This window comes from Cherax quadricarinatus, chromosome 13, assembly GCF_038502225.1.
Source record: "Cherax quadricarinatus isolate ZL_2023a chromosome 13, ASM3850222v1, whole genome shotgun sequence".
Taxonomy (NCBI): Eukaryota; Metazoa; Arthropoda; class Malacostraca; order Decapoda; family Parastacidae; genus Cherax; species Cherax quadricarinatus.
Window position 1 is genome coordinate 26,693,156 of NC_091304.1, and position 11,269 is coordinate 26,704,424.

At 47.4% G+C, this 11,269-nt stretch overlaps 1 protein-coding gene across 1 annotated transcript in view; it reads left to right on the top strand.

Moving 5' to 3' along the window:
* Positions 1-314: 314 nt before the first annotated feature.
* Positions 315-11,269, top strand: part of RhoGAP102A (Rho GTPase activating protein at 102A) — a gene marked incomplete at its 5' end in the record, with an annotated part of 146,625 nt that continues 135,670 nt past the window's right edge. Inside the window, 1 exon segment of the mRNA XM_053776684.2 lies at positions 315-413. Coding sequence (XP_053632659.2) covers positions 315-413 — 99 coding nt within the window.

An 11,269-nucleotide genomic window follows, 5' to 3' on the forward strand; every position in this document is an offset into this window, starting at 1 on the left:
ACTACCCATGACCCATAATTGTATGTTTTTGCCATAGCCTATGACCCACGATAGCGTGTCTTGCTACAACCCATATCCCATGACGGTATATTCTTGCCACAACGCATGAGCCATGATAGGGCGTTCTTGCCACAACCCATGATGGTGTGTTCCTACCACAACCCATGACCCATGATGTTGAGTTACTGAAACAACCCATAATCCATTATGGTGTATTCCTCCCACTACCCATGACCCATGTTGGTATGCTCCTGTCACAACCCATGATGGTGTATTCCTACCACAACCCATGACCCATGATGTTGTGTCCTCAGAGCCCACGAGTGCAGCAACCCACAAGAAGCGGCGACCGTACTTACTCAAGAGGAAGGCCCTCACTACTGGCTTCTTCGAGTCCAAGAAGGAGTCCAAAGGTGAGTCCAGGGATACTAGTGGTATACCTGTGGTTTACCTTAAGTGGACAGTGGTATACCTGTGGTTTACCTTAAGTGGAGAGTGGTTTACTTGTGGTTTACCTTAAGTGGAGAGTGGTTTACTTGTGGTTTACCTTAAGTGGAGAGTGGCTTACTTGTGGTTTACCTTAAGTGGAGAGTGGCTTACTTGTGGTTTACCTTAAGTGGAGAGTGGTTTACTTGTGGTTTACCTTAAGTGGAGAGTGGTTTACTTGTGGTTTACCTTAAGTGGAGAGTGGTTTACTTGTGGTTTACCTTAAGTGGAGAGTGGTTTACTTGTGGTTTACCTTAAGTGGAGAGTGGCTTACTTGTGGTTTACCTTAAGTGGAGAGTGGCTTACTTGTGGTTTACCTTAAGTGGAGAGTGGTTTACTTGTGGTTTACCTTAAGTGGAGAGTGGCTTACTTGTGGTTTACCTTAAGTGGAGAGTGGTTTACTTGTGGTTTAGCTTACGTGGACAGTGGTATACCTGTGGTTTAAATTAAGTGAACATTGGTTTACCTGTGCTTTACCTAACGTGAACATTGGTTTACCTGTTGTTTACATTACGTGGACAGTGGTTTACCTATGACTGAATATTAGTATGTCAGTTTGTATCTGTTTCAGAGTGTACCTGTGAGGGGGTGCGGAGGGGGAAGGAATGGTGGTGGGGAGGAATGGTAGTAGGAAGGAATGGTGGTGGGGAGGAATGGTGGTGGGGTGGAATGGTGGTGGGGAGAAGTGGTGGGGAGGAATGGTGGTGGGGAGGAATGGTGGTAGGGAGGGATGGTGGTGGAGAGGAATGGTGGTGGGGAGGGATGTTGGTGGGGAGCGATGGTGGTGGGGAGGATTGGTTTTGGGGAGGAATGGTGATGGGGAGGGATAGTTGTGGGGAGGAATGGTGGTGGGGAGGAATGGTGGTGCGGAGGAAGGGTGGTTGAAAGGAATGGTGGTGGGGAGGAATGGTGGTGGGGAGGGATGGTGGTGGGAGGAATGGTGGTGGGGAGGAATGGTGGTGGGGAGGAATGGTGGTGGGGAGGAATGGTTGTGGGGAGGATGGTGGTGGGAAGGGATGGTGGTGGGGAGGAATAGTGGTGTGGAGGAATGGTGGTGTGGAGGAATGGTGGTGGGGAGGAATGGTGGTAGGGAGGAATGGTGGTGGGGAGAAATGGTGGTGGGGAGGAATGGTGGTGGGGAGGAATGGTGGTGGGGAGGAATGGTGGTGGGGAATGATGGTGGTGGGGAAGGATGGTGGTGGGGAAGGATGGTGGTGGGGAAGGATGGTGGTGGGGAAGGATGGTGGTGGGGAGGGATGGTGGTGGGGAGGAATGGTGGTGGGGAGGGATGGTGGTGGGGAGGAATTGTGGCGGGGAGGGATGGTGGTGTGGAGGAATGGTGGTGGTTAGGAATGGTGGCGGGGAGGGATGGGGGGAGGAATGGTAGTGGGAAATAATGGTGTTGGGGAGGAATGGTGGTGGGAGGAATGGTGGTGTGGAGGAATGGTGGTGGGAGGAATGGTGGTGTGGAGGAATGGTGGTGGGGAGGAATGGTTGTGGAGAGGAATCGTGATGGGGAGGAATGGTGGTGTGGAGGAATGGTGGTGGGGAGGGATGGTGGTGTGGAGGAATGGTGGTGGGGAGGAATGGTGTGGAGGAATGGTGGTGTGGAGGAATGGTGGTGGGGAGGAATTGTGGCGGGGAGGGATGGTGGTGTGGAGGTATGGTGGTGTGGAGGAATGTTGGTGGGGAGGGATGGTGGTGTGGAAGAATGGTGGTGGGGAGGGATGGTAGTGTGGAGGAATGTTGGTGGGGAGGGATGGTGGTGGGGAGGGATGATGGTGGGGAGGAATGGTGGTGGGGAGGGATGGTGGCGGGGAGGGATGGTGGTGGGGAGGAACGGTGGTGGGGAGGAATGGTGGTGGGGAGGAATGGTGGTGTGGAGGAATGGTGGTGGGGAGGAATGGTGGTGGGGAGGAATGGTGGTGGGGAGGAATGGTGGTGGGAGGAATGGTGGTGTGGAGGAATGGTTGTGGGGAGGAATCGTGATGGGGAGGAATGGTGGTGTGGAGGAATGGTGGTGGGGAGGGATGGTGGTGTGGAGGAATGGTGGTGGGGAGGAATGGTGTGGAGGAATGGTGGTGTGGAGGAATGGTGGTGGGGAGGAATGGTGGTGGGGTGGGAGGGTGGTGTGGATGAATGGTGGTGGGGAGGGATGGTGGTGTGGAGGAATAGTGGTGGGGAGGGATGGTGTTGGGGAGAAATGATGGTGGGGAGGAATGGTGGTGGGGAGGAATGGTGGTGTGGAGGAATGGTGGTGGGGAGGAATGGTGGTGGGGAGGAATAGTGGTGGGGAGGAATGGTGATGGGGAGGGATGGTGGTGGGGAGGGATGGTGGTGGGGAGGGATGGTGGTGGGGAGAAATGGTGGTGGGGAGGAATGGTGGTGGGGAGGGATGGCGGTGGGGTGGGATGGTGGTGGGGAGGAATGGTGGTGGGGAGAGATGGTGATGAGTAGGGATGGTGGTGGGAGGGATGATGGTGGGAGGGATGGTGGTGGGGAGGAATGGTAGTGGTAAATAATGGTGGTGGGGAGGGATGGTGGTGGGGAGGAATGGTAGTGGGAAGTAATAGTGGTGGGGAGGAATGGTGGTGGTGAGGGATGGTGGTGAGAGGGATGGTGGTGGTTAGGAATGGTGGCGGGGAGGGATGGGGAGGAATGGTAGTGGGAAGTAATGGTGGTGGGGAGGAATGGTTGTGGGGAGGAATGGTGGTGTGGAGGGATGGTGGTGGGTAGGGATGGTGGCGGGGAGGAATGGTGGCGAGGAAGGATGGTAGTGGGGAGGAATGGTAGTTGGAGGGATGGTGGTGGGGAGGAATGGTGGCGGGGAGGGATGGTAGTGGGGAGGAATGGTAGTGAGGAGGAATGGTAGTGGGGAGGAGTGATAGTGGGGAGGAATGGTAGTGGAAGTGATGGTGGTGGGGAGGAATGGTGGCGGGGAGGAATGGTGGTGGGGAGGGATGGTGGTGGGGAGGAATGGTAGTGGGGAGGGATGGTGGTGGGGAGTAATGGTGGTGGGAGGGATGATAGTGGGGAGGAATGGTAGTGGGTAGGAATGGTAGAGGGAAGTAATTGTGGTGGGGAGGAATGGTGGTGGGGAGGGATGGTTGTGGGGAGGGATGGTGGTGGGGAGGAATGGTTATGGGAGGGATGGTGGTGAGGGAGGAATAGTGGTGGAGAGAGATGTTGGTGGGGAGTAATGATGGTGGGGGCGTCATCTTGGTGGGGGATGGATGGCGGTGGGGAGGAACTGGGAAGGATGGTGGTGGGGAAGGATGGTGGTGGAGAAGAATGGTGGGGAGGGATGGTGGTGGGGAGGGATGGTGGTGGGAGGGATTGTGGTTGGGGAGGAATGGTGGTGGGGAATTGATGGTGTTGGTGGTGGGGAGAGGGATGGTGGTGAGGGATAAATGATTGTGGGGAGGAACTGCTAGAGATGGTTGTGAGGGAGGGATGGTGGTGAGGAGGGATGGTTGTGGGGAGAAGGGTGGTGGTGGGGGAGAAATTGTGGTGGGAGATGAATGGTTGTGGGAAGGAACTGGGAGGGATTGTGGTGAGAGAGATGGTGGTAGTGGATGGATGGTGGTGAGAGATGGTGGTAGTGGATGGATGGTGGTAGTGGATGGATGGTGGTGGATGGATGGTGGTGGGGAGGAATGGTGGTGGGGATGGATAGTGGTGGGGAGGGATGGTGGTGGCGGTGGGGAGAGGGGTGGTTGTGGGGGAGGAATAGTGGTGGGTATGGATGGTTTTGGTAAGGAACTGGGAGGGATGGTGGTGAGGGAGGGATGGTGGTGGGTAGGAATGGTGCTGGGGAGGGATGGTGCTGGGGAAGGATGGCGGTGGAGAGGAATCGTGGTGGGGAGGAATGGTGGTGGGGAGGACTAACACCATATCCCCTTCAAAATCAGGCATCATCACAGACAACACTACAGACCACTACCCAACCTTTCTCATAACTAATCTGGACAAACTGCCACAAGACATCACTAAAGTTACCTTCAGACTACATAACGAGACAGCAGTTAACAACTATATAGCAGCTATGAATAACATCGATTGGCAAAATGAACTTGAAACATATATAGATATAAATGAATGTATAAATAATTTTATATAAAAAAAAAACAGCCCATTACCTCTACAACAAACATTGTCCCCAAAAACTAAACACATCACAACAAAGAGACTGAATAATCCCTGGCTAACACCCAGCATCCTCAAATCCATTAACACAAAGCACAAATATGAAAAACAGTATAGAATGGGTCAAATAACTAGAGAAAAGTCAAAAAGTTACTCATCAGCTCTTACCAGCCTGATAAGAAGATCTAAAAAATTGTATTATGAAAATAGGTTCCATAACATCAAAAGAAGCAGATGATTGCTGGTGTTATGAATGAAAAGAAGTTGGATGTCCTGGCCCTAAGCGAAACAAAGCTGAAGGGGGTAGGGGAGTTTCGGTGGGGGGAAATAAATGGGATTAAATCTGGAGTATCTGAGAGAGTTAGAGCAAAGGAAGGGGTAGCAGTAATGTTGAATGATCAGTTATAGAAGGAGAAAAGAGAATATGAATGTGTAAATTCAAGAATTATGTGGATTAAAGTAAAGGTTGGATGCGAGAAGTGGGTCATAATAAGCGTCTATGCACCTGGAGAAGAGAGGAATGTAGAGGAGAGAGAGAGATTTTGGGAGATGTTAAGTGAATGTATAGGAACCTTTGAACCAAGTGAGAGAGTAATTGTGGTAGGGGACCTGAATGCTAAAGTAGGAGAAACTTTTAGAGAGGGTGTGGTAGGTAAGTTTGGGGTGCCAGGTGTAAATGATAATGGGAGCCCTTTGATTGAACTTTGTATAGAAAGGGGTTTAGTTATAGGTAATACATATTTTAAGAAAAAGAGGATAAATAAATATACAAGATATGATGTAGGGCGAAATGACAGTAGTTTGTTGGATTATGTATTGGTAGATAAAAGACTGTTGAGTAGACTTCAGGATGTACATGTTTATAGAGGGGCCACAGATATATCAGATCACTTTCTAGTTGTAGCTACACTGAGAGTAAAAGGTAGATGGGATACAAGGAGATTAGAAGCATCAGGGAAGAGAGAGGTGAAGGTTTATAAACTAAAAGAGGAGCCAGTTAGGGTAAGATATAAACAGCTATTGGAGGATAGATGGGCTAATGAGAGCATAGGCAATGGGGTCGAAGAGGTATGGGGTAGGTTTAAAAATGTAGTGTTAGAGTGTTCAGCAGAAGTTTGTGGTTACAGGAAAGTGGGTGCGGGAGGGAAGAGGAGCGATTGGTGGAATGATGATGTGAACAGAGTAGTAAGGGAGAAAAAGTTAGCATATGAGAAGTTTTTACAAAGTAGAAGTGATGCAAGGAGGGAAGAGTATATGGAGAAAAAGAGAGAGGTTAAGAGAGTGGTGAAGCAATGTAAAAAGAGAACAAATGAGAGTGTGGGTGAGATGTTATCAACAAATTTTGTTGAAAATAAGAAAAAGTTTTGGAGTGAGATTAACAAGTTAAGAAAGCCTAGAGAACAAATGGATCTGTCAGTTAAAAATAGGAGAGGAGAGTTATTAAATGGAGAGTTAGAGGTATTGGGAAGATGGAGGGAATATTTGAGGAATTGTTAAATGTTGATGAAGATAAGGAAGCTGTGATTTCGTGTATAGGGCAAGGAGGAATAACATCTTGTAGGAGTGAGGAAGAGCCAGTTGTGAGTGTGGGGGAAGTTCGTGAGGCAGTAGGTAAAATGAAAGGGGGTTAAGCAGCCGGGATTGATGGGATAAAGATAGAAATGTTAAAAGCAGGTGGGGATATAGTTTTGGAGTGGTTTGTGCAATTATTTAATAAATGTATGGAAGAGGGTAAGGTACCTAGGGATTTGCAGAGAGCATGCATAGTTCCTTTGTATAAAGGCAAAGGGGATAAAAGAGAGTGCAAAAATTATAGGGGGATAAGTCTGTTGAGTATACCTGGTAAAGTGTATCGTAGAGTTATTATTGAAAGAATTAAGAGTAAGACGGAGAATAGGATAGCAGATGAACAAGGAGGCTTTAGGAAAGGTAGGGGGTGTGTGGACCAGGTGTTTACAGTGAAACATATAAGTTGGTAGGTAAGACACATAGGCAACAGTTAGGCAACTTTATTCCGAAACGTTTCGTCTACACAGTAGGCTTCTTCAGTCTAACTGTTGCCTATGTGTCTTACCTACCAACCTGTCGGTATTGTATACCATTTTGATGTTCAAACATATAAGTGAACAGTATTTAGATAAGGCTAAAGAGGTCTTTGTGGCATTTATGGATTTGGAAAAGGCGTATGACAGGGTGGATAGGGGGGCAATGTCTCACATGTTGCAGGTGTATGGTGTAGGAGGTAGGTTACTGAAAGCAGTGAAGAGTTTTTACGAGGATAGTGAGGCTCAAGTTAGAGTATGTAGGAAAGAGGGAAATTATTTCCCAGTAAAAGTAGGCCTTAGACAAGGATGTGTGATGTCACCGTGGTTGTTTAATATATTTATAGATGGGGTTGTAAGAGAAGTAAATGCGAGAGTCTTGGCAAGAGGCGTGGAGTTAAAAGATAAAGAATCACACATAAAGTGGGAGTTGTCACAGTTGCTCTTTGCTGATGACACTGTGCTCTTGGGAGATTCTGAAGAGAAGTTGCAGAGATTGGTGATGAATTTGGTAGGGTGTGCAAAAGAAGAAAATTGAAAGTGAATACAGGAAAGAGTAAGGTTATGAGGATAACAAAAAGATTAGGTGTTGAAAGATTGGATATCAGATTGGAGGGAGAGAGTATGGAAGAGGTGAATGTATTCAGATATTTGGGAGTGGACGTGTCAGCGGATGGGTCTGTGAAAGATGAGGTGAATCATAGAATTGATGAGGGGAAAAGGGTGAGTGGTGCACTTAGGAGTCTGTGGAGACAAAGAACTTTGTCCTTGGAAGCAAAGAGGGGAATGTATGAGAGTATAGTTTTACCAACGCTCTTATATGGGTGTGAAGCATGGGTGATGAATGTTGCAGCGAGGAGAAGGCTGGAGGCAGTGGATATGTCATGTCTGAGGGCAATGTGTGGTGTGAATATAATGCAGAGAATTCGTAGTTTGGAAGTTAGGAGGAGGTGCAGGATTACCAAAACTGTTGTCCAGAGGGCTGAGGAAGGGTTGTTGAGGTGGTTCGGACATGTAGAGAGAATGGAGCGAAACAGAATGACTTCAAGAGTGTATCAGTCTGTAGTGGAAGGAAGGCGGGGTAGGGGTCGGCCTAGGAAAGGTTGGAGGGAGGGGGTAAAGGAGGTTTTGTGTGCGAGGGGCTTGGACTTCCAGCAGGCATGCGTGAGCGTGTTTGATAGGAGTGAATGGAGACAAATGTTTTTTAATACTTGACGTGCTGTTGGAGTGTGAGCAAAGTAACATTTATGAAGGGGTTCAGAGAAACCGGCAGGCCGGACTTGAGTCCTGGAGATGGGAAGTACAGTGCCTGCACTCTGAAGGAGGGGTGTTAATGTTGCAGTTTAAAAACTGTAGTGTAAAGCACCCTTCTGGCAAGACAGTGATGGAGTGAATGATGGTGAAAGTTTTTCTTTTTCGGGCCACCCTGCCTTGGTGGGAATCGGCCAGTGTGATAATAAAAAATAATAATAAATAACATCAAAAGTGATATGAAAAAAAAACTGGAAAACTCTCTCTGAAATTCTTGGAACTAAAAAGTTATCCAAAAATAAAACAATCAAACTAACAAAATCAGATGAACTCTTACTCACTCCAACTGAAACAGCAAACAGACTCATTGTTTTCTTCTCCACCATAGGAAAAAATCTAGCGAACAAAATACCAAGCACAAACACCCGTCCATCAGACTACCTCATAGGTACCTACCCAAATACGCTATTCCTATCTCCAACCAACCCCACTGAAGTTACGGTCATCATCAACTCCCTTAAAAACAAGGCAGGAGACATAAACAACTTGCCTGCTTTTATGTGCAAAAAAGCTTCTCAAGTATTGTCAACAATTATTGGAACACTCTTTAACAAATCCATTGAATCATCTACCTTCCCAACAAACATCAAAATAGTGAGGGTCACTCCGATCCATAAAGGAGGTGACCAAGCTGACTTGAATAACTATAGACCAATATCTAATTTACCACTGCTCTCTAAATTCTTTGAAAAATTAATTCATAGACGGATCTATTCCTACCTCGTCTCACACAACATATTAAACCCTTGTCAGTTTGGATTCAGGAATAATAAAAGCATAAATGATGCTATCATACACATGTTAGAGCTAATATATACCGCACTCGAAAAGAAAGAAGTTCCGCTGGGCATTTTCATTGGTTTACGTAAAGCTTTTGATACAGTCGACCATGAACTGCTGTACTCAAAATTAAGCCACTATGGTATCAGAGGCCACTCCCTCAACTACCTAAAGTCATACCTTAGTAGCAGAATTCAATATGTGTATGCAAATGGTGCAAACTCTTCCACCCAACCAATCACAGTAGGAGTCCCACAAGGAAGCGTCCTTGGACCACTCCTCTTTCTCATCTACGTCAATGATCTACCGAATGCATCACAGCTACTCAAACCCATATACGTCTTCTCTCATCCAAACCCAGTCATACTCATATACACAGTCAATGCCGAATTGCTGAAAATATCTGCCTGGATGATGACCAATAAACTTACCCTGAACACTGATAAAACCTATTTCATTCAGTTTGAAAACAAAGCTGCAAATGATCCAATTAACATAACGCTAAATGGATCATCAGTCACAAGACTCACAGAGGGAAAATTCCTAGGTATCCACCTTGACAGTAGCCTTAAGTTCCGGACAAATATACAACAAATCACCAAGAAAATCTCCAAGACTGTAGGCATACTATCAAAGATAAGGTACTACGTTCCACAATCAGCTCTCCTGGCACTGTGCCATTCACTCATATACCCTTATCTTACATGTGGAATTTGTGCATGGGGATCATAAATATTAAGTCACCTAAGACCTCTAATATATTACCCAGCAAAAGGCAGCAGTAAGAATGATAACAAATTCCCACTCCCGCCAGCATACTCCACCAATTTTCAAAAGTTTAAATCTGCTCACCATTAAGAACATCCATACTTATTCATGTGTCTACTACATACACAGAACAATACACGCAAATATAAACCCTCCACTCAAACTTCTCACCAACCTAAACAGGATACATGACCACAACACAAGACACAGATCTCTTGTTGATATACCTCGTGTCCATATCACACTGTGTAAAAACTCTATGCACATAAAGGGCCCCAAAATATGGAATTCATTACCAGAAGATATTAAAGTAACCCAGTCTGAAAATCAATTTAAGACTCTTCTCGAAAGCCACTTAATCACCCTAGACTAAACGCTAAGTACTCAGTACTCACATACTCAATATGTATTCCCATATCAAAATTTCAACAATTACTTTTGAACCTTTTATCCAATGTTGACAGGAATATAATTGAATCATTGTTTTCACAAAAATCATTTTTGAATATTTGAATATATCTTTTGTCTTATACAAATTAGATTCACTTATAATTAATATTCTACTGTACAACTATGAAATAATTACTATCCTACTGTACAACTATGAAATAATTACTATCCTACTGTACAACTATGAAATAATTACTATCCTACTGTACAACTATGAAATAATTACTATCCTACTGTACAACTATGAAATAATTACTATCCTACTGTACAACTATGATATACTCCTTAGTGTTAAGTAGACTGTAAGCCAATAATGTTAAGTTGGTCCATAATGCCTAGGCATAATAGAGGCTCTTTGTATTGCAACCCACTATTGTAAATACATAATCTCAATGTACTGTTTGCAAACACATAAATAAATAAATAAATAAATAAATAAATAAATAAATAAATAAATAAATAGTGGTGAGGGAGGGATGGTGGTGGGGAGGGATGGTGGTGGGGAGGGATGGTGGTGGGGAGGGATGGTGGTGGTGGATGGATGGTGGTGGGGAGGGATGGTGGTGGGGAGGGATGGTGGTTGGGAGGGATGGTGGTGGGGAGGGATGGTGGTGGGGAGGGATGGTGGTGGGGAGGGATGGTGGTGGTGGATGGATGGTGGTGGGGAGGGATGGTGGTGGGGAGGGATGGTGGTGGGGAGGGATGGTGGTGGGGAGGGATGGTGGTGGGGAGGGATGGTGGTGGGGAGGGATGGTGGTGGGGAGGGATGGTGGTGGGGAGGGATGGTGGGGGTGGATGGATGGTGGTGGGGAGGGATGGTGGTGGGGAGGGATGGTGGTGGGGAGGGATGGTGGTGGGGAGGGATGGTGGTGGGGAGGGATGGTGGTGGGGAGGGATGGTGGTGGGGAGGGATGGTGGTGGTGGATGGATGGTGGTGGGGAGGGATGGTGGTGGGGAGGGATGGTGGTGGGGAGGGATGGTGGTGGGGAGGGATGGTGGTGGGGAGGGATGGTGGTGGGGAGGGATGGTGGTGGTGGATGGATGGTGGTGGGGAGGGTTGGTGGTGGGGAGGGATGGTGGTGGGGAGGGATGGTGGTGGGGAGGGGTGGTGGTGGGGAGGGATGGTGGTGGGGAGGGATGGTGGTGGGGAGGGGTGGTGGTGGGGAGGGATGGTGGTGGTGGATGGATGGTGGTGGGGAGGGATGGTGGTGGGGGAGGGATGGTGGTGGGGAGGGATGGTGGTGGGGAGGGATGGTGGTGGTGGATGGATGGTGGTGGGGAGGGAT